Here is a 27,873-nt window from a genome sequence, read left to right on the forward strand (position 1 = left end):
CAGACAAAAGACATGCGACCTAAGTATCTCTGATCACACAACTCCACTTCAGTGGAACAAACCTGCATCCATTCTCCTTCTTTCACAAAAAAATATTTTAAGACAGGTAATTATGCATTGTTAACTTCCGGATTATGTACAGCTGCAGTCAAAGCAAAGAACTGATGAAATCTTAGTAGTTCTGGGATAACAAGTATTTTCTATCAGCCTTCGTTTTGCAAATTTGTGTCAGTGTAGCTCGAGGGCGTCCAATGAAGCCGATGCGCAGTAGATTCAGGGTGGACACAAGGAAACAGTTTGTCACAAAAATGAGTGATTAAAATGTAGCATTTGCTGCGAGAGGATGTATTGATAGCCGGAGACAGCTTTAAACAGGGATTAGGCAGTTTCATGGAAGCTAGATTGATCGGTGGCTATGAGCTGTGAGGAATAAAGAAAACCTCCTTGTTCCGAGGCAGTCAACCTCTCAATACATCAGGAAAAGGCCTCAGGTTTGCCCTACTGGTGGACCTCCAGAGGAACTGGTTGGCCACTGCGTGAGACCAGAATGCTGGAAATTAGTGGTCTCTCTAATTTCATCCTGCAGGGCTCTTCCTGTGTAGCTCTAAACTTTAACCAACGTGACTTTTTCTGCATTTCTGAAGAGCATTATGTGTGTGTGTGGGGGGGGGGGGAGGTGTCATGCCTCCACAGAGGCTTTTGTTATTTCACCATTAAGCTTCAGTTTCCCCATAGTTAGTAGGGCTTTGGTTCACTGTGGAGTCTTCTAAGGGAGGGAACTTTAGTTAGCCCCTGTCATTTTGGGACATTTCCCAAGAGGCAGTCTTCCTTCTTTACCCAGCAATCCCCTGTTTTAGCTCTAGTCAGTCAGTCAGTTAGAGCAAGGTGCCAAGGGTAGCTGGAGACTGTAATATCGGTGACGTATATGGTGGTCCATAGTAGTCTATGGTAATATATAGAGCACAAGTTAAGGTTAACAGCAATTAGAACTAGAGAAAGACTAAAAGAACTAAAAGGAAGCAAGACACAGTGGACTTTCTTGAAAGCAACCAAGAGAAGATACAGTCGACAGCTTCAAATCTGCTCAAGACAAGCAAGTACTTTGATTTAGACAGACCCAAAGGGGGAGTTAGGGTCTTCATCTCCTAAGTCAGGGGTAGGGAACCTGCGGCTCTCCAGATGTTCAGGAACTACAATTCCCATCAGCCCCTACCAGGCTGATGGGAATTGTAGTTCCTGAACATCTGGAGAGCCGCAGGTTCCCTACCCCTGTCCTAAGTAATAAATCAGTTGTTTGAACTGTTGAACCTGGCTTGTGTCTCCCTTACTCTGTCCTAGCTATGTACAGGGCACCAAAAACAGATTCACTTGGGGGGCAGAACAGGGAGGTTCCTGGCAACGGGACAGCAGACAACCCCTCCCCCCACCCCCCTCCTCATGCAGGGCTTTATTTTCTTCAAACAAAGAAGAATTGCCTTATACTATTTTGGAGCTTGGAGGACCCAAACAAAATTACAAGATATTCCTGTACATTCATAATCAGCAGCTCAAGACCAATAATGCCACACAACTGGCATTGTGGTATTTAAAATAAAAGGAACATATTCTTTTTTTAAAAAAGTTCCAAACAACAGGATCAAACCGCTCTACACAGTATGCATTTTATGTCAAAACGGATTATACAAGGCATTCACCCCTGCATGTATTTGCTAGTTACATTTAAGGATTATGGCAAATAACATTACAGTCATCTTGGAAAGATTACAATCAAAGCAAGCACAATGGAAGTTCTTGGCTGAGAAACCATAACAATCCCCTTTTGTGTTTCAGAGAGCAAGATCAATCAAAGAAAACTATAAATAGACCAAAATATCCCCATACAATAACTTCTACAAGAGTGATCAAACCAAGACTGTGCACTCTGGATGGTTCTCAGCAAAGGAAAGAGCCGTGCCAACCTCTCGCCATTAATACAAAAATCTAGTAGTAAAAGGTCTTCAAAAGGGGGGAAATTATCTTTTTGTCATTTACTCCACATTCTGTAATATTGAGATGTGAAGCAGCATTGTGGAAAGCCACAATTTCCAGACCCTTGAGTGTTTTTGTTAAAAAGTTTTTAAAGTGAAAAGACAGCATGCCCAACGGACCCAACAAGTTATGTGGCCGGGATCTGAGGCAATCCAAATTCATCCACCAACACGCCATCCTGTGAAAGAGAGGGAAAAATAACAATGGTAAAAGTCTGTCCTCCATGACCAGTTACTGAACAATCTTCCAGATTGCCATCAGGGGCTAAATCCTGAGTTGTCTGCACAATGAACACCAACCTCTGCAATAACACTTTACAAACCATTTAATGACATCTGCTGTCTTTTCAAACGTTTGAAGAGGCTTACAAAACCTAAACACAGCCTTACAAGATGTAAGCATTTCCGTTGATTTGCAAAGATAATGGAAGATAGAGAGATGTCAACCGCCACAACTACAAGCTGTTGGAAGCGGTGGCTAAATATTTTAATGGTGTTATTTTAACTCGTCAGAAGTTGTAAAGGCTGTTATTATCTTGCAATGTTAATGTTAAACTATTTATATGCCATTAAAGGTATTCGAAATTGACTAGAGAGATGTCTACAGATGCTTGACAAGAGAAACATAGAGTGAAAAACATCTACAGGAGCCAAAACTAAACTTACCAATGTCAAAAAGGTAGTTACTTGATTACCTTACAGACGTGTGGAGAAATATTCTGAATCAGTTAAAGAATATCCTCCCTTTGAAAGCACTATAGATTTCAGAGGTTTTCCATATATATTCTTATATGATTTAAAATTATTGACGTGGTATTAGAAGTTCAACGTAAAAAGGTAAAGGCTCGGTTCAGGTATCTCATGAGATCATGATTTAAGCCCGTGGTGGCGAACCTTTGGCACTCCAGATGTTATGGACTACAATTCCCATCAGCATGGCCAATTGCTGGCAGGGGCCGATGGGAATTGTAGTCCATAACATCTGGAGTGCCAAAGGCTTGCCACCACTGATTTAAGCTAACCATGGTTTGGAATCCAACCTTGGTTAAGCACAGCACGCAAACTATCATTTGGACTGGGCCGTCTGCTTTCATTTTCAATTCTCCACATTCAGCTTTGTAAGTTTGCAAATTCATTCCCATCTCCAGCAGCCTTCGGAGGTAGAGCAATGATTGTAACTGCCAGCCGTGGTTTCCAATTCCAACATGCTAGCCATTTGCAAACAATGTGAGCTGATCATTGTCCTTCCTCATTCCTTGATGTCATGTCTCAATAAAATGAAAAGCCGTAAACATCTCTTGTAGTCCACTAGCAGACTGCTCAGAGCAGATCCGATAAAAAGGCACATCTCTCATGCTGCTGGAGACGCATTAAGCAGGAAAAGTCTGATTCTGATAAGCTTTTGAACAAGTCAAGGGCAACTCATACAAAAACATTATAATCCTAATGCATAATTTCAAGTTGAATTGCCACCCAAAGATATCACTCTTCTCTAAATACAGTTCATTTTTTGGCATGGTTTTAGTTTTAACCATCAACTCTCCTGCACACCTTTTAGCATGAAACATAAGAACATAAGAACTAGCCTGCTGGATCAGACCAGAGTCCATCTAGTCCAGCACTCTGCTACTTGCAGTGGCCCACCAGGTGCCTTTGGGAGCTCACATGCAGGATGTGAAAGCAAGGGCCTTCTGCTGCTGCTGCTCTTGAGCACCTGGTCTGCTAAGGCATTTGCAATCTCAGATCAAAGAGGATCAAGATTGGTAGCCATAGCTCGACTTCTCCTCCATAAATCTGTCCAAGCCCTTTTTAAAGCTATCCAGGTTAGTGGCCATCACCCCCTCCTGTGGCAGCATATTCCAAACACCAATCACACGTTGCGTGAAGAAGTGTTTCCTTTTATTAGTCCTAATTCTTCCCCCCAGCATTTTCAATGAATGCCCCCTGGTTCTAGTATTGTGAGAAAGAGAGAAAAATTTCTCTCTGTCAACATGGCAAGATAATCCAGAACATGAAAATCCCAAAGACCCTGATCGAGCTTGTCGTGTTAAATATATTCTGCACAATACTGGCTTACCTTGTTTTTTGATTCAGTGGGCACACCTTCTGGAATCGACGGAACAGACGCTGCTTCGTCCAGATAGGAGCTGTCCTCATCAGCTAGAAGTTCATCCCCCAGAGCCTCCAGTTCTGAAATAGTTAGTACACAGGATTCCGCTAGATGTCCAACATGACAACAGAGGACAGGTGAACTTGCCAAACACACAGCAAATTTAAATGCATACAGGACGCCACTTAACATTTGCAAAAACTGATCTCTGGCTGTCGCACAGCTAACAAGTCCACTCGTCCATTCAAAAATGGCAGCGGAAGAAAGCTGTCCTTTCCGGGAAGTGGGACAGAGGCAAGAAGCAAACAGATTGGGCAGGAGAGGCAAAGGGGGGGGGGCAATGCCAGGAGCAGCAATGGCGTAGGAGGTTAAGAGCTCGTGTATCTAATCTGGAGGAACCGGGTTTGATTCCCAGCACTGCCGCCTGAGCTGTGGAGGCTTATCTGGGGAATTCAGATTAGCCTGTACACTCCCACACACGCCAGCTGGGTGACCTTGGGCTAGTCACAGCTTCTCGGAGCTCTCTCAGCCCCACCTACCTAACAGGGTGTTTGCTGTGAGGGGGGAAGGGCAAGGAGATTGTAAGCCCCTTTGAGTCTCCTGCAGGAGAGAAAGGGGGGATATAAATCCAAACTCTTCTTCTTATTATTATTATTTCCCCTCCATGCAGCTGCTGATGCAGCATGGCCTTCCGGCAACACTGGTCCCAAACCTTCTTTTCAAGGCTTATAGGTGGCTGCAAGATCAGGAAAACCCTCTTCCGCCCAGTCCCTCATAATGCCCCTGAGCAAAATTCAGCCCATTATTCAAAAACAGTAAGTCACTGCTATACCTTTGAGCAGCTTATGCATCAAGGGGAAGGAATAGGAAGCTTCCAAGGTGAATGCTTACAGATCTGAAACTAAAATGTGCGATGGCAAATCACAGTATGGTCATTAATGAAACTGACGTCCTACATATGCCAATTCAGAGTTTGCCTTGACATAGCTTAGAGCTCAAAACATAGTTTGAGCTTCCAAGTGGATGGCAAGCAAACTAGAATCCAGAATCGCTCTCCTGCTCTTGTGTTCCATCCATCAGTCTGATCAATTCTTTCCTGTCTCAATCAGTGATGCAGAGGAAGGTACTGGGGCAGTGGTGGGATCCAAAAATTTGAGTAACAGGTTCCCATGGTGGGGGGATTCAAACAGTGGCGTAGCACCAATGGGGCTGGGCGGGGCATGACGGGGGCGTGGCCAGGCATTCCGGGGCAGGGCATTAATAATTTCTCAGTTACTGTAAAAAACTCTTACTGTAAAAAAAAGTTCCTAATTTTCAGCTGGTATCTTTCTGTCCATAATTTAAACTCACTATAGCCAGTCCTATCGTCTACTGCCAACAGAAACGACTACTTCTCCTCTAATTGACTGCCTGTCAAATACTTAATACTTTCAAATACTTAATTTTGTTTCTAGAAATCAAAGGAAGGATACTTTCCTTAAACAAGGAACTTTACCATATTTCTAAAACATGTTTTTGAAACAGCCCAACAGGGAGAATGATCCCGTTTCCTACCTTCGCTAACCAGCCACATAGGAAACAACAGGACTTTATGATTTTTGGACCTAATGGAATTTCTAACGGAAAAGCAGAGCCGATTAGTAACCCCCTCTCGGCACACACAAATAATTAGTACCCCACACTCGGGAACTGGTGAGAACCTGCTGGATCCCACCTCTGTACTGGGGGCAAAGCAACAACCATAAATGCAGCTTGTCCATTCAGATATCATGGTTAACAAACCAACTGTGGTTTGCAAGATCACTCGGTCCTGATCCTGATTTGCTGACCAATGACAAACCATAGTTTATTGATCCAAGCATGGCACCAACCCCTGGTTAACATTCCTCAACCTCGATGTGGCACCATGTTTGCACGAAGGCTAACTTATCTGCTCTCTTGTGCAAGCTATTTATGATTTGTTCCTAATGATCAAGAACCCATCTGGACATCACAATAAATCATGGCTTGATTCAACACCAATAAGCTGTGACATCCCAAATGCAGGCAGTCCAAGCAGTGGTGGGATCCAAAAATTTTAGTAACAGGTTCCCATGGTGGTGGGATTCAAACTGTGGCGTAGCGCCAATGGGGCTGGGTGGGGCATGATGGGGGCCCAGGGGCAGGGCATTCTTGGGCAGGGCTGTGGCAAGGATGCAGCCGCTGCGCAGGTCCTTGGGCGGGAAACGAATACACGCAGGTGCAGGCTGCCACATACGTTGGTGCACCTCCTGCTAGACTGCTTCAAGTTCTGCACGCTACTGCTGAGAGGAGGGGCGTAACTAAGGCCAAAATCACGTGGCAAAATCACCAATTAGGAACCCCCTCTCGGCACACACAAATAATTAGTAACCTACTCTCGGGAACCTGTGAGAACCTGCTGGATCCCACCTCTGAGTCCAAGCAAACAGACTTCAAACTAGAATTTATGACTGCCTTGTTTATATGTATGAATTAATAAATTACGAGTTGCTCAGGAGCAGTAACTGCAGCACAGTCCTCATTCAAATCTTGGGGCACTGAAGTGTGTCAGGTAATGATCCAAGATGTTTTCCTTAATCCACTTCAGCAGGAAGGTAGAAGCAGACACCTTCTCTCTCACCCAGAATCTTAATTTTTTTTAATCCAAATGTTTCAGGGCCAAGAAATGTTTCACTGGAAATAGAAAGCAGGGCGCAAACCAGGATTTGTTGCTTACTTCTGGAAGAATAACCAGATTAGTGGCATAACAACTGCTTGCTGCACAGTTGATTGTGATACCTGTAGGCAGTCCCTGTCGTGAACCTGACAAAATGGCTTGAGAAATTATCTGCCACTCACCCGCCTCCAAGTCCTCTTCATCAATCTCTGGGGTTCCGTAACTACGACCCAACGCTTCTTGGATCTCACCAGCGTCTTCCATCATGTCCTCCAGTTGATCTTGCAAGTCCTGGAATTTATTAAAAATGCCAACTCAAACAACAGCCAGCACGAGCCCCCCTCATTGCCTGACAACATTTTCAACACCAACTTGGCAGTACTTCTTTATCTCCCTTGAGGTAAACTAATTGTGGCGTTAACTCGTTCAGTTGGCCAATTTGCAAATCCTTTCAGACATTCATTTTGCTTTTGACTCCAGTTCCAAGGAAGTGGCTGCTGAACTCACACAAGAGGCTCCTCGTACGCTAATTATTCTTTAGCAGCAGTGGCGTAGGAGGTTAAGAGCTCGTGTATCTAATCTGGAGGAACCGGGTTTGATTCCCAGCTCTGCCGCCTGAGCTGTGGAGGCTTATCTGGGGAATTCAGATTAGCCTGTGCACTCCCACACACGCCAGCTGGGTGACCTTGGGCTAGTCACAGCTTCTCGGAGCTCTCTCAGCCCCACCCACCTCACAGGGTGTTTGTAGTGAGGGGGGAAGGGCAAGGAGATTGTCAGCCCCTTTGAGTCTCTTGCAGGAGAGAAAGGGGGGATATAAATCCAAAACTCTTCTTCTTCTAGCACCAGCATGGAGTAAAATTCATTCTGGAATGACTGAAGACGGACAAAAGAGGGGGCCTGGTTCAGTCCTTGTCACAAGAGCTGCCAAGCCTTGGGGGAGGGGGGGGAGCCATGGAAAGATGCCATCCCCCCATGTGTTTTTACTGATTACCATTTTGACCTACCCTTGCAACACGAAACGAAATACCATCCTTGCCATTTCTTATATTTTTATTATTCTGTAATATTGGTTTTAAATTGTAAATTTATATCTTATTTCTACAGTTTTAATATGTGTTGTACACCGCCTGAAGCCCTTCGGGGAGGGTGGTTTATCAAATCCAAAGAATGAATGAGTGAGTGAGTGAGTGAGTGAGTGAGTGAGTGAGTGAGTGAGTGAGTGAGTGAGTGAGTGAGTGAGTGAGTGAGTGAGTGAGTGAGTGAGTGAGTGAGTGAGTGAGTGAGTGAGTGAGTGAGTGAAAGACTGTGAGAAACTGAACCTTGTTGAAAACTGTAACAGCCACACTCACCTCGATCTGGTCAATTTTGACTTGCTTGTAGGCTTTCTTCATTTCTTTCACTCCCAGTTTCATAGCATCAACCTACAAAAGGAACCAGAGAGCATTTATAGCCACTGATGAAGCACGCGAGCTGCAGAAGGCTGAACTGAACGGGAAACCGAAGTTACCGTGGTTTTTGTGTCTTTCAGAGATTGGATTGTGTAGTTAGCTTGTTCCATGTTGAAAGACTGCTGGGCCAGGTTATCCCGCTGGTTTTCATACCTGTGTGACAAACAGACGGTTTTCAGAGAGCCATCAGCATTATGGCTTTATTCGCAAAACTTGTATCTCGCCTTCCTGCCTTTACAAGGAAAGCTGACATTTTAAAATGTACATGATAAAAATCACATGGTGAAACCATAAAAATCAACACCCCTCTCAAACATACACCACTAAAGCCGCGTAAAAGTTAAAAACAGTTGAAATACATATAAAACACTGAAAACTTTGGTTAGGAAGGAGGTACTGTTGAGAGATGCTGAACACGGCAACAGAAGAATCTCCCGGAGGAGCAAGTTCCGGAGCTGTCATGCCACCACCGAGAAAGCCATAGAATCCCATATTGCCACCTGCCTAATTTGGGGACACCTAAAGCAGAGCCTCTGAAGAGAGTCACAGCAATCGGGCAGGCTCACATTCAAAAACCTTTACTGGCATATAAAAGGGCTTCCCAAAATAGTACAGAAATATAAAATTGCCCTGAGACATCCATATTTTATTTATTTATTTATTTATTTATTGATTGATTGATTGATTGATTGATTGATTGATTGATTGATTGATTGATTGATTGATTGTTTCGATTTATAAACCGCCCCATCCCCTGGGGGCTCTGGGCGGTGAACAACATTCACATATACAATTAATTAAATCGATAACAACAATATAATACTAAAATCCATTAAAAGCTACTTAAAAACAGCCGTTTGTATCATAATAGGTGCCCTATTATGGCCAATTCAATTAAGATCACCCCAGTAAAAAGAAAAGGGAGGGGTCAGGTTCCTCTCTGGGAGGATAATAGGTGGTAAAGTGCATCAGATGGTATGTGCAAAAAGATGCAGGGGGGGAAGGAGATGGGGAGGGGGAAGGGGGCGCCACTCAGCGACTGGACACTCCAAAGACCCGGTGGAACAACTCGGTCTTACAGGCCCTGCGGAACTCACCAAGGTCCCGCAGGGCCCGGACAGCTGGAGGAAGAGTGTTCCACCAGGCTGGGGCCAGGGCCGTAAAGGTCCTGGCCCGTGTGGAGGCCAGCCGCATCATCGCGGGGCCAGGAACCGCCAGCAAATTGGCCTCTGCTGAGTGCAGAGGCCGAGTAGGAGCATATGGGGTAATGCGGTCTCTCAGATACGAGGGTCCCAGGCCGCGTAAGGCCTTAAAGGTTAAAACCCACACCTTGAAGATTATTCTGAATTTGACGGGAATCCATGGCAGCTGGCGCAGCACAGCTTGAATATGATCACAGAAGCCCCCTGTGAGCAAACGCACCGCTGCATGTTGGACCAGTTTCAGTTTCCGAATCAGGCGCAAGGGAAGGCCCGCGTAGAGCGAGTTACAATAGTCAAGCCTGGAGGTGACCGTTGCATGTATCACAGTGGCCAGGTCTGCCTGAGAGAGGAAGGGGGCCAGCCGCCGGGCCTGCCAAAGATGGAAAAATGCAGTCCGGGTTACAAGGGCCACCTGGGTCTCCACTGAAAGAGACGAATCCAGGTGGACCCCCAGACTGCGGACAGAGGGGGCCGGCGCCAAAATGGTCCCCTCCCACTCCGGCGGCTGGAAATCCCCTGCCTCCCCCTTGCGGCCCAGCCAAAGGATCTCCGTCTTCGATGGATTCAGTTTCAGCCTGCTCTGCTGTAACCAACCAGCGACCGCCTCCAAACAATGCTGTAGAGCTGCAGGGGCCGTGACAGCTCCCCCCTCCATCAACAGAATGAGCTGAGTGTCATCAGCGTACTGGTGACAAATCAGCCCAAAGCTCCGTACCAGCTGAGCAAGTGGTCGCATATAGATGTTAAATAATAGCGGGGACAGCAGCGCTCCCTGAGGCACCCCACATTGAAGTGGGCACCTCCGAGAGGCTTGGTCCCCGCACCACACTTGCTGGCAATGGTCCCGGAGAAACGAGGCAATCCATTGAAGGACAGTGCCCCGTATCCCGGAAACGGCCAGGCGGTGGGTCAAAAGGTCGTGATCGACCACATCAAACGCCTTCGCGGTAAGATCTAACAAAACCAGCAGCGCCCGATCCGCCTTGGTCAAGCTGCATCACGGAGCGTATCTGTGACGGGCGACGAGAACCGTCTCCGTCCGTGCTCCAGCACGGAAGCCGGACTGGAAGGGGTCAAAGGCGATGTGTCATCCAGGAAGCCCTGAAGCTGCTCCAACACCACTCTCTCAATTACCTTCCCAGAAACGAAAGATTCGAGACGAGGCGGTAATTGGCCAGATCCCTGGATCTAGGTTAAGTCTTTTCAAAGGTGGAAGCGGACCACTGCCTCCCTTCAACCCATCCGGAAAAACTCCTTGCTCAAGGGAGCTATTGATGATATTCAACAGATGGGGTCGTAGCTCCGCCCGGCAGGTTTTAATAAGCCAGGAGGGGCACGGATCCAGAGGGCAGGTAGTAGGTCTAACAGCAGCCAGGGCCCTGTCAACAGCGGCCTCTGAGAGCAGGGAGAACTGGGCCAAACAAGGGCCGGAAGACGGCAAGGGAGCCTCCAGTTCACTCATTGTAGTCAAAGTGGAGGGAAGATCCTGGCGGAGCGACGAGATTTTGTCTGCAAAGAAGCTCATAAATGCCTCACAGCTAATAGCCAATTGATGATTTACAGAGCCTTCCGATAAGGAGGTCAGGGACCGAATTATACAAAACAATTGTGCTGGGCGTGAGCTAGCAGATGCGAGAGAGGAGGAGAAGAAAGTTCTCTTCGCCTCCTTCGTTGCCATCTCATAGGCTTTCATAAGCGTCCTATAAGATGTTCGCGCGGCTCCGTCACGAGAGATTTCCTCCACACTCGCTCAAACGTCCTGAGTGCCCGTTTCATGTGGCGGAGCTCCTCCATTATACCATGGAGCCGCCCGGTAGCGGCGGGGGGCGCCAGAAGAGCGGGGGCAACAACATAGATGGCATCGGAAAGCCGGGAATACCAGTCATCCACCTGCTCATCAAGTGTGCCGGCAGGGGCAGGATCCCGCAGAGCATTCAGGAAGCCAAGTGGATCCATAAGTCTCCGCGGGCGGGCATAAATCAGCCCGTAGCCTAGATGGGAGTGTTGTGGCAGGTCCACCCGAACCCTCAGGGCGTAATGGTCGGACCATGGCACTCTATCGATAGAGGACACGACCATATCAATCCCCAGCCCGAAGACCAAATCTAGCCTGTGACCGGCTTCATGGGTGGGGCCAGAATTTACTAAGGAGAGGCCCAGTGTCGCCATGGATGACACTAGGTCCGCAGCAGCTGCACACGAGGCGGTGTCGACATGGACATTGAAATTAAGCCCAAGACTATAAGTCTAGGGTACCGCAATGCCCAGTCTGCCACCACCTCCAGCAGCCGCTGCAGACTGTCTCCCCGGTGCGCCAGGCGACCCGGTACACCAGGAGAACAGCCAACCTCTCCAAGGCCAACCACTCCAAAACCGACACATTCCATGCCAGAGATCTCGGGACTGGGGCAGACCTGAAGGGGATAGAATCACGGATGACCATTGCCACCCCACCCCGGCCCCGGGTTCATGACCGGTGGAGGCACGCGAAACCTGGGGGCTGACCTCGCCAAAGGCGGCGGTCTCACCTTCACGCACCCAGGTCACCGGTGACACAAGCCAGAGTCCATCTGCTGGCCTCCAGAAAATCTCGGAGTTTAGCGGTTTTATTATTAATGGACCTGCCATTTATCACCACCAGGGGCGCAGGGGAGTATTCCTGAACCCTGCCATCCTCGTTCTTCGAGATAGGTCGGAGGTCAAAAGGCGAACGAGCATTCCCATATCTCATCCGCCTTCTATAATCTGGCCACCGCCTACCGCTATATTTACCCCGCCCCATTACCACCAGGATTCCCAGTCCCAAAGCAGGCGCCCCCATTTCCTACTAATCTCCCTCCCTCTAAGCAGCCCGACAAACTCCCACAAAAATGGGTCCAGTCTCACTAATACTAACTAACTAACTAATACTAGCCTACAGAGGCTGAGAAAGGGCCCAAACTACAACTAACAATATGGTATAATCTTACTCACAGAAAAACTTAACATTTATACAATGCGGTCTATAACAGCTAAACATTCCTATCCTAATGCTATCTACAAAGTTATAAGCCACACCAGAAATCAGGCACAGGAGGACAGTAGCGGAGCTTAGATGGTCATGAAGAAAAACTGCTGCCACCAGATTCTTATGCGCCTTACTGAGACAGACTGAATAGATATCACACAGTTCTTACTGGAGACAGTAATGCAGTTGTTGTATTGGCCGAGACAGTAGGCATAAAATGTCGCTATTGCACAGACAAGGGCAGCCAAAGTGGGGTCCACGTCATCCAAGCCCACTGCTCGCAGATATTCATCTAGGTCGGAGAAAATCCTAGAAGACCAACAATGCCGGGCAATAACCAGGAGGCTCCTGCCACCAGCTACTCCTTGTAAGGCCCTAGCAGAGTGCTCTATATATCGAATTTGCTCCTTATAGCATAGCGTGTTCAGCTCTCTCACCGCCGATACGCTACAACCTGGTGAAATACTGACACTTGTAAATGGTCCGTGTCGTTTAGCTAAGCTTGTGGGCAGATATCGCTGCCTGTGTTGGAAAAGTCTAATCGCCCAGCTCCCTGCCGATGTTACTCCCGGTCGCTCAGAAAATGCAGGCGCTGCCACCGCGCCGAAGCTCCTCCAGTGTCCTCTCTTCCAAGCCCCCCAGTTCGGCCGGCGGGAAGCCGGGGCCGTAACGCGCTCTCACGGTGGAATCCAACTCAGTCTCTGCGCTCCGGTTTTCCAAATGGGGCCACCACAATCCCGGCACAGCCCACGCCCGAGTGCAAAATGGAGGTTCAGAAGAGATCTCTGCCACCGACCCCTGGCAACTTCGCTTCCAGGCTGCTCTGGGCACAGTCCAGCCTCCGGGGTGGGGGAGATCAGCGCTGGATAGGTCGATGTATCCACCACAGCAGGGGAGACACAAAAGTGCAAGGCAAGGCAGGCGAGCGATGAAAAACACAAGAAACCTCAAGCCGCACATGCCGCTGCTCCAGCACACATCCGTCAGTCATTCTTATCTGCCAGTCGTTCCTGACCTGACAAGCAGCCACCAATGCCGAGGTGGGTAGAAAGTTCTCTCCCAGACTGATTTAGGAGGAGGTCTTCACACTTCGTAGTTGTAGTTGTAAAAGGCATAAAGGCTTCGCAATTATAAAATGCTTCGCAGTTGTAAAATGCCGTTGTAAAAGGCTTAAAGGCTTCGCAGTTGTAAAATACTTCACAGTTGTAAAATGCCAAGATGGGTAGAGAGTTCTCTCCCAGACTGATTTAGGAGGAGGTCTTCACACTTCGCAGTTGTAAAAGGCTTAGAAAGTTTGTTTGTTTAGCGGAGCCCCGCTGCCGAGCTCCGCCGCGGCGCCATTTTGAATTTGAGCCGCGGCGCCATTTTGAATTTAAACAGTTAAAATAGGAGCAGCAGTGGCGTAGGAGTTGAAGAGCTCGTGTATCTAATCTGGAGGAACCAGGTTTGATTCCCAGCTCTGCCGCCTGAGTTGTGGAGGCTTATCTGGGGAATTCAGATTAGCCTGGGCACTCCCACACACGCCAGCTGGGTGACCTTGGGCTAGTCACAGCTTCTCAGAGCTCTCTCAGCCCCACCTACCTCACAGGGTGTTTGTTGTGAGGAGGGAAAGAAAGGAGATTGTAAGCCCCTTTGAGTCTCCTGCAGGAGAGAAAGGGGGGATAGAAATCCAAACTCTTCTTCTTCTCTTAAAATAGTGTTTTATGGCCTTCAGAAACTCGGCACCTAAATCTATTATATCTCTATCCTGAGCAGTCCTAAGGAAGGCCACCTTTCTCTCATCTGATTAACATTCCCTACTAACCGACAATGGATTAATATGCTTGGATTGAGTTATCAGATTAAAGGGGCAGAGCAGAAGGACGGGCAGAACCGATGCCACGTAGCTCTGGCCACAGGGCCACAATCTAGCTGCGAGTGGCATTTTCTGGAATCTCCCATAGACTGCCAAGGGTGGCACATTTAAATTTGCTAACATGCATGTCCTGCGTTGTTGTGGGGTAGTCAGGTGAAGAGACAAGTCGCCAGTGGTTGATCACCACCCCCAGTCTCACTCTGGCTCATTCCTCATATGCAGAATAAGGCACTTTCAAACTGCTTTCAGTGCTCTTTGAAGCTGTGCGGAATTGCAAAATCCACTTGCAAACAGTTGTGAAAGTGGTTTGAAAATGCATTATTTTGCGTGTGCGGAAGGGGCCTCAGACACTATTTCTGGCTTGACAGCTAAATTCTTCAGATTCATTGTGTGTAGTAATCTGTGTTTAATTATGGATACAAAATGGCAGCAGCAAAGTAGCAGAAGCGAGAAACACCCCCACACCCCCACATACACCACAAATGTTTCTTTTAACCATGGTTATCTAGCAGCCAGGCTCATAACTGAGTAGGAGGTCCTGAAGGTAATGTTGGTTCCAAACCATAGAGGTCAAGACCAGCCCTTTTAATTCTGCCTGGAAACATGTCAAACATTGGGCTGTGACATCATGAGCTACCACCTGTGCAATAACTGAGGCTCAGTCCCCACGATTTTGGGCAGGGATGGCCAACTGGCGAGCCGCCAGGTATGAACAGTTCCCCAAGGAATTTCAGCCTATTTGCTTGCCCTTCCACGTTCTAAGCAACAGAGAGCGCCCGCCCTTTAACGTTGCAACTCCGATGGCTGCAGACTTCCTGAGATGTAGCCAGGCCGTGACAAACAGAGACATGAAACTATTAAAGGGTGAGCTGATCCTTAGAAGGTAATACCAGCGCTCTAGTAGGAGGCTGAAACTGCAGCCTCACGAGGAGGACTCGCGGGCTCTTTTCAGCATCGAGTCGTCGGCCTCCCACAGCGATCTCCCAAAGTGCAAACTCAAAAAGCACATCCCTTTGTTTCTACAGTCTTGCAAATGATGTGTAAGAGTAAGCAAGCAAGCCTTTATTGGCATAGACAGCAGTACAACAATACATAATTAAACACAGATTACTACACAATGAATCTACTGGCATTTAGTAATTTCCAGGAGAAAGTCTGCCACTATCATACAGAGAGAAGGATCAGGGTTGTCCAACAAGTAGTGTAATCTAAATAAATCGGGGAGATCGGGTAAATGTAAAGGAGTGAGATTCACATACTTGGATCTGATTTCCTTGAATCTGAGACAGTGTAGTAATAGGTGGGCCAGAGATTCAACTGAGCCATCGTTACATGGGCACAATCTTTTAGCCTTTTCTTGCTTATTAAATCTGCCATGTAACAAGGCAGAAGGCATAACATTAAACCTGGCGAGCATTATGGCTCTCCTTTGAACAGGGTTTATTAAGCAATACAGATAGTGTGCCAAGTGGCCCCCTTCAAATGGGAGAGAAAAATACAGGGGGGAGCACGATTTCTTGGCTGCGGTGATTAGGGTAGAGAACTCTCTATCCAATAGTTGACCTTTTAATTTCCTATAAGCTTCTGAATAGGGCAAAGTGAATCTACTGACAGTCCGATAGAGGCAATTTTTTCTTCAATTATGGAAAACCAGGGGTTATGATGTGTAAGAGGCAGAATTTTGGGAGGAAAGCTGTTCGACTTGCAGAAGCCAAACACTGATGACATCCAAAGGGTGTATAATTGAAGTGCTTCCCTAGAATAGCTCTGAATTAAGCAGATTACTTACAGATGACTGAGGAACATGGCAGGGATACCATCAGCCCCGCCAAGAGCCTTACACTAAGCTACTAAGACACAGTGCCAAACACAACCAACATCAAGGGCACAACTCAAAAGCTAAGTGCTTATGTAAGAAATGAGACAACAGTGGAAGGCGCACTTTGACGAAGTAAAACCATCATCATCTCCCAGATCCGTAAGCATTAGTTAGATTTCAGCTGAGAATCTCAGCGTTCAGAACTGAAAAACACATCATTGTCTCATCCTCAGAGTTCAAGATTTACTTCTGATGCAGAAGAAACGACCAGGTGTTGCATGCAAGCCCTAAGAAATGATCTACACACGACAATGGCTGCAATCAATGGTAGCATTAATTTCCCCCGTACAGTTCTATGTCCATCTGCACCCAGCAAAACAAAACAGGCATGAGGTGCTGTGTGGTTTCCGGGCTGTCTGGCCGTGTCCTAGCAGCATTCTCTCCTGACGTTTCGCCTGCATCTGTGGCTGGCATCTGCAGAGGATCTGAGAATTCAGAGATTCAGATCCTCTGAAGATGCCAGCCACAGACGCAGGCGAAACGTCAGGAGAGAATGCTCCTAGAACACGGCCAGACAGCCCGGAAACCACACAGCCCCCCAGTGATTCCGGCCGTGAAAGCCTTCGACAATACATCAAAACAGGCATGCCTTTTGCCAAAACTGGACTAAAGGACTATATTTTCGCAGACAGAAAATTAACCTCAAGATCAAAGCCAATCTGCTCACTGCTTGTTCATACCCGCATGAAATAAACGCAGACACTTGCACAAGGAAAGCGAATTAATGCCATTCAGAAGCCCACAATTCCACCCCCCCCGGTTCTAGTGATGCCCCCCCCCCACACACACACACTGGACAGTCTTCTGGGGGAAGTGCCAGGGCCAGCCCCTGTTGCTTTGAGCCAAGAAGCGCAAGAAGGCTGAGGTGGGCTTACTTTTCCTCGGCTGGTGGTCAAGCAGCTGTGCTGGCAGGAACAGGAGTGACGGCTCGCAGGCGGTCTAATCTTATTCAGAGGGACGGGAGGGAGGAGCTAGGCACTGGCTCAAAGCTGTCACGGCTCCCAACCGGCTGCTGCATTTTTGTCCTGCTCCCAGGAACTTGGGAGTGGCCAGTGGTGGGATCCAAAAATGTTAGTAACAGGTTCCCATGGTGGTGGGATTCAAACAGTGGCGTGATGGGGCCAATGGAGACTGGTAGCCAGGGATTCCAGGGGCGGGGCGTTAATAATTTCTCTGTTACTGTAAAAAACTGTTACTGTTTAAAAAAGTTCCTAATTTCTAGCTGGTATCTTTCTGTCCATAATTTTCTATCCATAATTTAAACTCATTATAGCAAGTCCTATCGTCTAGTGCCAACAGAAACAACTACTTCTCCTCTAATTGACTGCCTGTCAAATACTTAATACTTTCAAATACTTAATTTTGTTTCTAGAAATCAAAAGAAGGATACTTTCGTTAAACAAGGAACTTTACCATATTACTAAAGCATGTTTTTAGAACAGCCCAACAGAGAGAATTATCCCGTTTTCTACCTTCGCAAACCAGCCACATAGGAAACAACAGGACTTTATGAGTTTTGGACCTAATGGAATTTCTAACGGAAAAGCGGACCCAATTAGTAACCCCCCCTCGGCACACACAAATAATTAGTAACCCACTCTCGGGAACTGGTGAGAACCTGCTGGATCCCACCTCTGGGAGTGACATACATTTGATCCACAAAACAGCCCTGCAAAGTAGACTTGTCTGAGATGGAATGGCCCAGTGTCACAAATGGCCAAATAGCAAGTGAAACGCAGATCTCACCAGTCCTTGCTCAATGCTCCAATCACTACCCCGTGCTGGCTCCTCCCCTTGTTCTCCCCAACTGCACCTACGGAGCCTGGCTTCCCCTCCTGTCATCTCCTTCCTGGGAACCTTCTCCCCAGGCCTGCTCTGTCTGCTCACAGCAATGCCCAGTGATGGAACTCATCGTGTGTGCACGTAGCTAAGAGCAGCAGGGCACATTACAGGGCAGGAGGTACATTATTATCATTATCATCATTATTAAATGTTGTTTCCTATCACAGCTGCCAGTTCTTTAGCCGGCTGTTGGCCTTTCGAACCTGGGTTTTCCAGATTCTAGTCTGATATTTCAATCGCTACACCACGCTGGCACCCCATTACAGCAGCGCAGCATGCAAGGGGAAATCTTTCTTTCTTCAAGTTCTTTGCAGGCGCCAGTGAGTTTGGGAGGAGTTAGAACTGCTGCAATGGTAGGAAGAGTTTTAAAGTTTTGGTATTGACCTTTAAAGCCATTCGTGGCCTTGGCCCTGCTTATTTGAGGGACCGTCTCTCCCTATATCGCCCTTCTAGGCCCCTCTGCTCATCGGAGGCAGACCTACTGGTGATCCCTGGCCCCAAGGCAATCCGGCTGGCCTCTACAAGGGCCAGGGCACTACGACTCTGGCCCTACCTGGTGGAACAGGCTTCCAGGTGAGATCAGGGGCCTGCGGGACTTACAGAGTTTCCTTGGGGCCTGTAAAAGCGGACCTGTTCATGAAGAACATGCTTTCAACCGTCATGAAGAACATCAGGCACTCATTGGGTACACAAAGGGGAAGGAGGGTTGAAGCCATCTGCAAGTTTTAGTATTTTATGTATTATTATATGTTTTAAATTGTTTTTATGACTGATGGACACCGCCCTGAGCCTTTGGGGAGGGCGGTATATAAATATGATGAATAAAATAAAAATAAATAAAGAGCCCCAATAACGGCTGGTTCTTAAGGCAAGCCCACATGGGAGGACCCCTGCTTCCACTTCCTGAAAGGAGATCAGTTTCTCAGTAGAAAAGTAAAGGTGAACTGTTGGAAACTTACATCCGCTTCTGTTTTAACACTCTCAGCGCTTTCTGTTTCACCATGTTCTAGAAGAGAAAGGACAATAAGGGTTAAGAGTTTGTACACGGAACACAACCCTTCTCCAGTGACAGCTGTTTGTTTTTTGAGATGACCAGGTTTCTGCTCCAAATGCTTAGGAATGCAAATGTGAACATTCTCTGATAACAGGCACAGTCACTCAGTGTGGGTATGCTTAAGGTGACCAGATGGTCACCTTTGTAAACCGGGACGGGCGGGTAGGCGGGTGGCCGTGCATGCGTGCGCAGCCGCAGGAGCGCACTGCCTTCTGGGGCACTCCCGTTTCCCGCCCTGTGACAGGGGAAGCGGCTAAGAAACCCGATGCTTGACAGCGTCGTTAACTGCCGCACTCCCAGAAGGCAGTGCAGCAGCCTTCCAAAAATCAGGACACTTCAAAAAACCTGCGGGACAAATTGTTTTAAGGCGGGACTGTCCCGCCAAAAGCGGGACGTCTGGTCAGCCTAGGTATGGTGCATGAAGCGCTCAAGTGAGCAAGCTTGACTTTTGGATCCCACCCTTCCTCTACGGAGGTCAGGGCAGTTTACCAGCTCCCCTCCCACCAATTTATCCTCACAACAATCCTGTGAGATCATCTTGTCAGAGTCACGGTGGAGAGGGGCAGGTCTCAGATACTGAGGCAACTATGGGGGAAAACTGGCAGTGACATTTTGAAAAAACCTGGAGAACATTTTTTTTAAACGAAACAGTAATTCCACAATTGCTTCAGATTTCATAAGCTTACAGAAGAGTCACATAGGTTTGTCATTAAAATGAAACCCGAAGAACTGGCCGAAACCAGGTACAGTGTGAGTCACCTTCACCCTCCCGCCCACGACTCACCTTTGCCGGCCCTTCCCTCATCTTCTTCATTTGATCTTTATACTTCACCAGTTCGGCATCTAGCCTGCCAATTTTCTTGTCAATGGATTCTGCTCTGCTATCCACCTTCAGTGAGGAAACGGGAGAGAAAAGAGAAGGAGGAACCAGTTTACAAATTATTTTTTATTTCAGATTTTTCTGGAAGTGTGGGGAGTCCCCAAGTTTGCAGGAAAACTATTTAGCTCTGATAAACCAACCTGGACACAGAATATTATTTGAAATTCTGGACCACTCTGACAACCACTACATCACACTACACAGAGAAGCCATTGAAATTCACAAGCACATGGACAACTTCAACAGGAAGGAAGAAACCATGAAAATGAACAGAATTTGGCTGCCAGTGTTGAAAAACTCTAGAATCAAGACAGTGACTGATCAGCTCCACACAAACGCAGGACAATAGCAATCAAAGGGAACAAAGACCAGGATACTTCTATTCAGATCCATTCACCTATTGACCTTGCTATCTTCATTGTTACTCCCAGGCTACAGACTTCTCTGTGACTCACATGCCAGGCTACTCTATTCAGATGGCCTCACCTTTTGACCTCACAGTATATATACTCCACTTGCTTTCCACTCCTACCATCAGTTCCTCTGAAGATGCCAGCCACAGATGCAGGCGAAACGTCAGGAGAGAATGCTGCTAGAACACGGCCAGACAGCCCGGAAACCACACAGCACCCCAGTGATTCCAGCCGTGAAAGCCTTCGACAATATATTTAGCTCTGATCTGTGGACTTCGGTATCTGCAGATGAGGGCCACAGGTTGATATGTACGTAAATCATCTAACATAAAAGTGCCCATACTTTTGAATAAGTTTTAAGCAATGAAAACCTGGTCTCTTAAAGCATTATTCCATTCATGTTATGGGGACAAAATATTTAATAAGAGGGGGTTTTTTTCTCAGCACTCACCGAAATTTTCAATTTTCCAATTGAAAGGATTTTTTTTAAATGCCCTTGGAAGAAATGGTTTTGTCTCCCCCTCCCCAGCCATCACGTTTCTAGTTACTGCTACCAAAAAACTCAGCCTTAAACTTTCCAGAGTTACTCATAATTTCGTTAAAGCTATGACAAAAGTCTAACAGTATATAAATAAACAGTGGGAGACAATGATAGGCACAGAAGACAAGATGCAGCAGAAAAGACAATAATGCTTAGAAAAGCTGAAGTCAGCAGGAAAAGAGAAAGACCCAAAGACCCGGATCAGCAAGGAAGCCACAGTTCTTCATTGGCAACACCTTTTGGAGGACACTGATTTGTAGGGTTACCATGAGTCATTTCACTCTCTCTCTCTCTCTCTCTCTCTCTCTCTCTCTCTCACACACACACACACACACACACACACACACACACACGTCGTAATCATAACCAAAGTCTAACTTTTCACCCTAACCTAACTTCTCCTTAATTTCCCACCATTTTATTATTGCTCTAAGAAGCTCCATTTAATTGAATACTGGAGCTTTGTTAATTATAAGTGCAGATGGGTCATGACCAGAGCAAGGTGCAACTCATTCCCCTCTATCTTCAAAGTGCGTTCCTTAACTTGTCCACAAAGAGTGGCGTTGTTGTCGGCTGCCTGTCCCAACGCTATGGACTCAATCCCTCATATCCTGCTTTACTGTTCGAGGTCTAATGATATTAGAACCGATTAGAAAGGGAGCTTTACTACCTCTAAAATTTATGTTTCTCTCAGACAAACTAAAAATGTCTAAGCTATTGAACAGCCCTCATGTAGAAATTTCTGAAGCAGTTGCTACATTTTTAATCCATGTTCTACATGATATATAACAATGATCCTGTTTTTGTACTTGGAATGTATGGTACTTCTGGTTTATGCCTAATAAAGGTTTTTGGATTGGATTGGAATACTGGAGCCAATGTAGAAAGCGACCGCTAAGAAATTAAATTACCGCCAATGAATGGTGTTTCGCATATAAATACAAGGGGACAAGAACATTCTTGCGCACAAACATTCTTATAAGATATAACGAAACATATGCTGATGGGTAATCACAAATAAGCTTTGGGTTTCTTTTAACCGAAAAGCCTTCAAAACTCTGAAGTTTTTAAAAAGCGGAGTTTTCCACTCATGCCAACGCCCACACCGTTCTGACTGCACAGAGAAAAATAGCTGCCACAGAAAATGTCCACGCTAGAACAAAGCCCTGTTGTGATTAGCAGCAGGCTCTTTAACATGAAGTAAATTCTTTATATCCTCTTTATGCTCCTAGCACCATGTCTAAGCCAAAGAAGCAGACTGCTTGATCCCCGGCGCCTGTCCCGTGGGTCAGACGTTTCTCAGTTAGAAAGAAAAACAGTAAATGATTCTATGAACAGAAAAGGATATGCAATTCACTGTTTTGTTTACTATGTTTACAGTTTGCCTTTTGACTAAGTCTCAAAACAGATTACACAGTGTGAATCGGTGAAATCAACAGGATAAGATACCTAATAAGCAGAGTATTCAGTCTGGGATTACAGAAATCTGAATAAGCAGAGCTTATGGCAGTGGTGGCGAACCTATGGCACCGGTGCCAGAGGTGGCACTCAAAGCCCTCTCTGTGGGCACGCGTGCACAGAGTTCATCATTTGATAATAGTGTAATTATTTCAGGGAGATTATTAGCATTAAACTGAAGACCTAGTTTTGGGGAAGCGGTGTAGGTAACCCTGTTATGCGCTGTTAAACCCCACTGATTTTCATGGGAAATAACTAAAGCATGATCCTTTACCTGGGAGTAAGCTCAGTTGCTGGCAATGGGGCTTGCTTCTGAGTAAACCTTCCTGGGGTCGTGATTCACCCTTTTGAAGCGTTGCACAGTTGCTTCAAAGCAAAGCCACCGACTACCGCCAAGCTTACTCGATGCAGCGCACCTTGGAGACCCAGCGTTTTTCTGTACTAAAACCTCAGTATTCAGGTTAAATGGCGGGGTTGTACTGCGATCATCGGTGGGTTTTGGGTTGCAGATTGGGCACTCGGTCTCGAAAAGGTTCGCCACCGCTGGCTTATGGGATGAGCTACAGAGGACAAATACAATGCAGAAAAACGGCATTACATCTGTAGGCAACAACACAGCAACAGCAGGGTAATATGTGAAGCAAACAGCTCCTGTATACAAAGTGGAATAGTCCACAGTTCCTTCCCCTTGATAAAGAGCCTCAGGGAACCATTATTTCATGGTATCACGTGACTATCTTTATAGAAAGGCCCTGCTGAACGTTTGCAGAATGTGGGCGCCTTCCCGGCCTCCTGGGACAGATCATTCCACAAGGTGGGGCAACCGAGAAGGCAGTCGTCCACCTCTCCCCCTCGACCGGTGGCACCTGCAGAAGGCCCCAAACATCTGAGTGGGGCTGCCACGGCAGAACTTTAGAGCAACAGAGTTGAATTTTGGACACAAACTAGGATTTTCTGACTGAAGAATGCTTTAAAAAATGGTGACCATATGTTCTTCTCTCAAAGAACATCATGGCAAAATAAGAACATAAGAACGAGCCAGCTGGATCAGACCGGAGTCCATCTAGTCCAGCCCTCTGCTACTCGCAGTGGCCCACCAGGTGCCTTTGGGAGCTCACCTGCAGGAGGTGAAAGCAATGGCCTTAAGAACATAAGAACAAGCCAGCTGGATCAGACCGGAGTCCATCTAGTCCAGCCCTCTGCTACTCGCAGTGGCCCACCAGGTGCCTTTGGGAGCTCACCTGCAGGAGGTGAAAGCAATGGCCTTAAGAACATAAGAACAAGCCAGCTGGATCAGACCGGAGTCCATCTAGTCCAGCCCTCTGCTACTCGCAGTGACCCACCAGGTGCCTTTGGGAGCTCACCTGCAGGAGGTGAAAGCAATGGCCTTAAGAACATAAGAACAAGCCAGCTGGATCAGACCGGAGTCCATCTAGTCCAGCTCTCTGCTACTCGCAGTGGCCCACCAGGTGCCTTTGGGAGCTCACCTGCAGGAGGTGAAAGCAATGGCCTTAAGAACATAAGAACAAGCCAACTGGATCAGACCAGAGTCCATCTAGTCCAGCTCTCTGCTACTCGCAGTGGCCCACCAGGTGCCTTTGGGAGCTCTGCCACCAGGAGGTGAAAGCAATGGCCTTAAGAACATAAGAACAAGCCAGCTGGATCAGACCAGAGTCCATCTAGTCCAGCTCTCTGCTACTCGCAGTGGCCCACCAGGTGCCTTTGGGAGCTCACCTGCAGGAGGTGAAAGCAATGGCCTTAAGAACATAAGAACAAGCCAGCTGGATCAGACCGGAGTCCATCTAGTCCAGCTCTCTGCTACTCGCAGTGGCCCACCAGGTGCCTTTGGGAGCTCACCTGCAGGAGGTGAGAGCAATGGCCTTCTGCGGCTGTTGCTCCCGAGCACCTGGTCTGTTAAGGCATTTGCAATCTCAGATCAAAGAGGATCAAGATTGGTAGCCATAAATCGACTTCTCCTCCATAAATCTGTCCAAGCCCCTTTTAAAGCTATCCAGGTGAGCGGCCATCCCCACCTCCTGTGGCAGCATATTCCAAACACCAATCACACGTTGCGTGAAGAAGTGTTTCCTTTTATTAGACCTAATTCTTCCCCCCAGCATTTTCAGTGGATGCCCCCTGGTTCGAGTATTGTGAGACGGAGGATAAGGAAGAGGTCTGCCGGGAGCTGCAGATGAGGGCTGGTGGGCCAGGCACTGGAGACCTTTCTCAGCATTTCATGGACGAATCAGTAATAGGAAGTGGTCGGCAACATTTTCAGGCGGGTTTCTGAAAACACGAGGTCAAGAAATCTACTCTCTTTCTTAAAAAAAAAAAAGAAGATGCAAAAGCTGATATTTCCGATTTAAGAATCTATATTCCACATTGCGGAATTTTACTGTACGTGCAAAATTTTACTGTTTCTCACCATCTAGAAAAAGGAGTGTGTTACTGGGACACGTGACCCTGCTTTCACTTCACTGCCCAAAAGTGTAACTAAGTCCAGCAGTGTTACCGGGCTTAAATCTAACTGGGCTTGAACCCTAACCCCCACCCCCCTTGCATGCCACCCCTCCCTCCCCCCCCTCCATAACTCCCCTTCCCTTGTATGGCACCCCTCCTCTCCTTTTCCCACCCTCTGCTAGGGTGGGCGGGCCATGTCCAGATGCCGGCCCCCTCCCCCTCCCTTGCATTCCACCCCTCCCTCCCTCCCCTTGAAGTTCAGAGACTGCAGGTCAACATGGCTGCCTTCTGAAACGATCTTCTGATAAGCACAGAATTAAGAATCGTTCCTAGTTTCCTCATGGCTGCCCTCCCCAGTCTCAATCTCCTTCTGATTTCTCGGCTGCAATGTCCTTTTTGGTGGAAGATGGAGCCAAGGAGTAGAAAAGCTTAGACAATTTTATTATCCCCCACTGGTCATTACTTTTGTCTTCTTGATGTTCAGCTTAGTCCTACTTTGGCACTTTCTGTTTTAACCTTCATCAGTAGTCATGTCAAATGTTTGCTATTTTCCACCAGTACTGTGGTGTCATCTGCAAATCTCAAATTTTTCATGTTCCTTCCACCAATTTCCACTTCTCCTTCATCTGCAATGCATCTAATGATCCATCTTTCTTTATGATATGTTCTGCACACAGATCAAACAAAATACATCCCTGCCCAACATTTTGCCAATTGGGAACTATTCTGTTTCTTCATATTCTGCCTTCTGCCTTGTTACATGGCAGATTTAATAAGCAAGAAAAGGCTAAAAGATTGTGCCCATGTAACGATGGCTCAGTGGAATCTCTGGCCCACCAATTACTACACTGTCTCAGACTCAAGGAAATCAGATCCAAGTATGTGAATCTTACTCCTTTACATTTACCCCATCTCCCCGATTTAATTAGATTACACTACTTGTTGGACAACCCTGATCCTTCTCTCTGTATGATAGTGGCAGACTTTCTCCTGGAAATTACTAAACGCCAGTAGATTTCCTTCGACCTAACATTTATGTCCTGTATTGTATATGCTTTTTAATCTGTTTTTTTATTATTGTTGTACTGTTGTCTATGCCAATTAAGGCTTGCTTCTTCTCTAGTCAGAAAAACTTGGTTTGTGCCAGAAAGCATTAAAGAAAAAAGTATTCTGCCTCACAGCAGCCCTTTGTCCAAAGTATAGATTGTATATCAAAAGAATCAGATGCTGTGGCATACCTTGAGATTTAGGAAAGGGATTATACAAAGATCTGTAATTCAAGCCACAGTTGCAGATTTCATGGGTTCTAATAAAAAGGCAATCCATGGGTTGGATTCCAAGAGTTTCTAGTCTGGAGACGTATGCATACTACTTTACACACCCCACAGCAACAACTGAAAATCTTTATGGGTCACAGACTCATAGCCAATCCCAAGCTTCACAACAGGGCATGCTAGTGGTGACAGAGCTCTTCTTAGAACAGTTGTGCCAAAGAAAGAAGGAAGGAAGGAAGGAAGTCGTGAATATCAGAGGTGTCCTGCCAGATCAGACCAGTGTTCCTTCTAATCCAGTGTGAAGCTTACACTGTCTTGAAGGACCACAACAAACAATGGGAAACCTTTGTTGCTATGCTCTGATGTTGACTCTTAAGATTGGTTCTCAGAGGTTCACCCTCTCCGGATGCAGTGGTTCTTCTTAGTCATCATGAACTGTGGAGTAAGGGGGGGGGGGGGTTTGCCAAAATTCCCTCTTGAAAACCTCTTTTCAAGGAAAGGAGTTCAGCCTTCTTTGGCAACTGATTACACACACATCCCTCTGTTAGGGCTGCCAATGTCCAGGTAGGGCCTGGAGATCTCCCAGAATTACAGCTGATCACAGACTACCTAGATGACTGAAGACAATGACAGCTTTGGAGAATAAATTATTATATCCCATAGTACAAGAGAAACGGAAGTCCTAGGATGACACCACATTCCTGTTGTGCTTTTTGTCATCATTAATTCCACCCTCCAGGCGTTTGCCATGCCAGAGTTTGCAACCCGACCCCCTCCGTGGGCGCCAGCTCTGACTTGGGGGCGGGGGAACAATCCCTGGGGAAAGGCTGCCGTGTCTCCTAGACATTTTGGCACACGATAAGGGTCTTCTGAAGGGGCCATATTTTCCAGAAGAGTTAAGGATGCCAACTCTGGGTTGGGAAATTCCTAGAGGGTTGGGAGGGGGACGTTTGGGGAGGGCAGGTATAACCGCCAGAGCCTGCTCTTCAAACCACATTCTTCCTCCAGGGCCTCTGATCCCTGCTCGCTGGACATCAACTGGAACTTCAGGGCCTCCACCGGGAGGTTGGCAACCGCAAGTGGAGCTGATCGCTATCGCCTGGAGATGAGCTATAATACAGGAAGAACGTTGAACCCCGCCGGGAGGTTGGCAACCCCACATTTCTCCCTGGTAAGAGAAAAGTGGAAACAAAGGGTGGGGGCAGTCACGTGAGCCGCCTGGACGGGGGATCCCAGAGCGGATTCCGGGGGGGGGGGGGGCAGAGGACGGGCGGGGGCTGTTTCCGAGGCAACGGGGTGCCGCCGCCCTCCCTGGCAGAACTCACCGAGCCGATGCAGTCCGTCAGGTTAGGCGGCGGCGCCTTCGGCTTGGACTTCCCGAAGAAGCGGTTCATCTCGGCGGGTCTCCTCGGCAGCCCAAACACCCCAGCCCAGACCCGGACGAAGCAACCCGGAAGTTTGCGTCCCGGACGCCTTCAGCCCACTGCGCGTGCGCGCGCACCGCGCCTTCGCAAGAAGGAGGCCGGTCAACCAGCAGGAATGACGTCACGCCGCTTGACTGTCAAACGTAGGGTCAGCATGGGCGGAAGCTGCCGTGTGAAGCCGCTCTTCCGCCCTTGCTTCTGCCCGGGGAATGGGACACGGCGACGGTGGTTTGTTTTACGGTGGAAGGAAGACGCGCCCGCTCTGAAGTTATTCGTATGGGAGAGTCGCCCCCGCCCCGCCCAAAGAAACCCTTTGGAGCTC

The 27,873-nt window shown here is 47.4% G+C and overlaps 1 protein-coding gene across 1 annotated transcript; it reads right to left on the reverse strand.

Moving 5' to 3' along the window:
- Nucleotides 1-1,647: 1,647 nt before the first annotated feature.
- On the reverse strand, nucleotides 1,648-27,615 carry CHMP5 (charged multivesicular body protein 5). The gene is made up of 8 exons (XM_048511588.1): nucleotides 27,453-27,615; nucleotides 19,886-19,990; nucleotides 19,007-19,053; nucleotides 8,322-8,415; nucleotides 8,164-8,235; nucleotides 6,997-7,105; nucleotides 4,105-4,217; nucleotides 1,648-2,206 (listed from the first exon to the last, which is right to left on the reverse strand). The coding sequence occupies exons 1-8, from the start codon at nucleotides 27,519-27,521 to the stop codon at nucleotides 2,156-2,158; spliced, it is 660 nt and encodes a 219-aa protein (XP_048367545.1). The 5' UTR covers nucleotides 27,522-27,615; the 3' UTR covers nucleotides 1,648-2,155.
- Between the last annotated feature and the right edge of the window lie 258 nt (nucleotides 27,616-27,873).

This window comes from Sphaerodactylus townsendi, linkage group LG11 (assembly GCF_021028975.2).
Source record: "Sphaerodactylus townsendi isolate TG3544 linkage group LG11, MPM_Stown_v2.3, whole genome shotgun sequence".
Classification (NCBI taxonomy): Eukaryota; Metazoa; Chordata; class Lepidosauria; order Squamata; family Sphaerodactylidae; genus Sphaerodactylus; species Sphaerodactylus townsendi.

Excerpts from the sequence above, each read along its gene's own strand:
- CHMP5 (XM_048511588.1), bottom strand. The coding sequence starts at position 27,521 with ATGAACCGCTTCTTCGGGAAGTCCAAGCCGAAGGCGCCGCCGCCTAAC. Across the intron at positions 19,991-27,452 it reads TGACGGACTGCATCGGCTCG|GTGGATAGCAGAGCAGAATC; the intron begins GTGAGTTCTGCC and ends TCCTCACTGAAG. Across the intron at positions 7,106-8,163 it reads TCAAAATTGACCAGATCGAG|GACTTGCAAGATCAACTGGA; the intron begins GTGAGTGTGGCT and ends AATAAATTCCAG.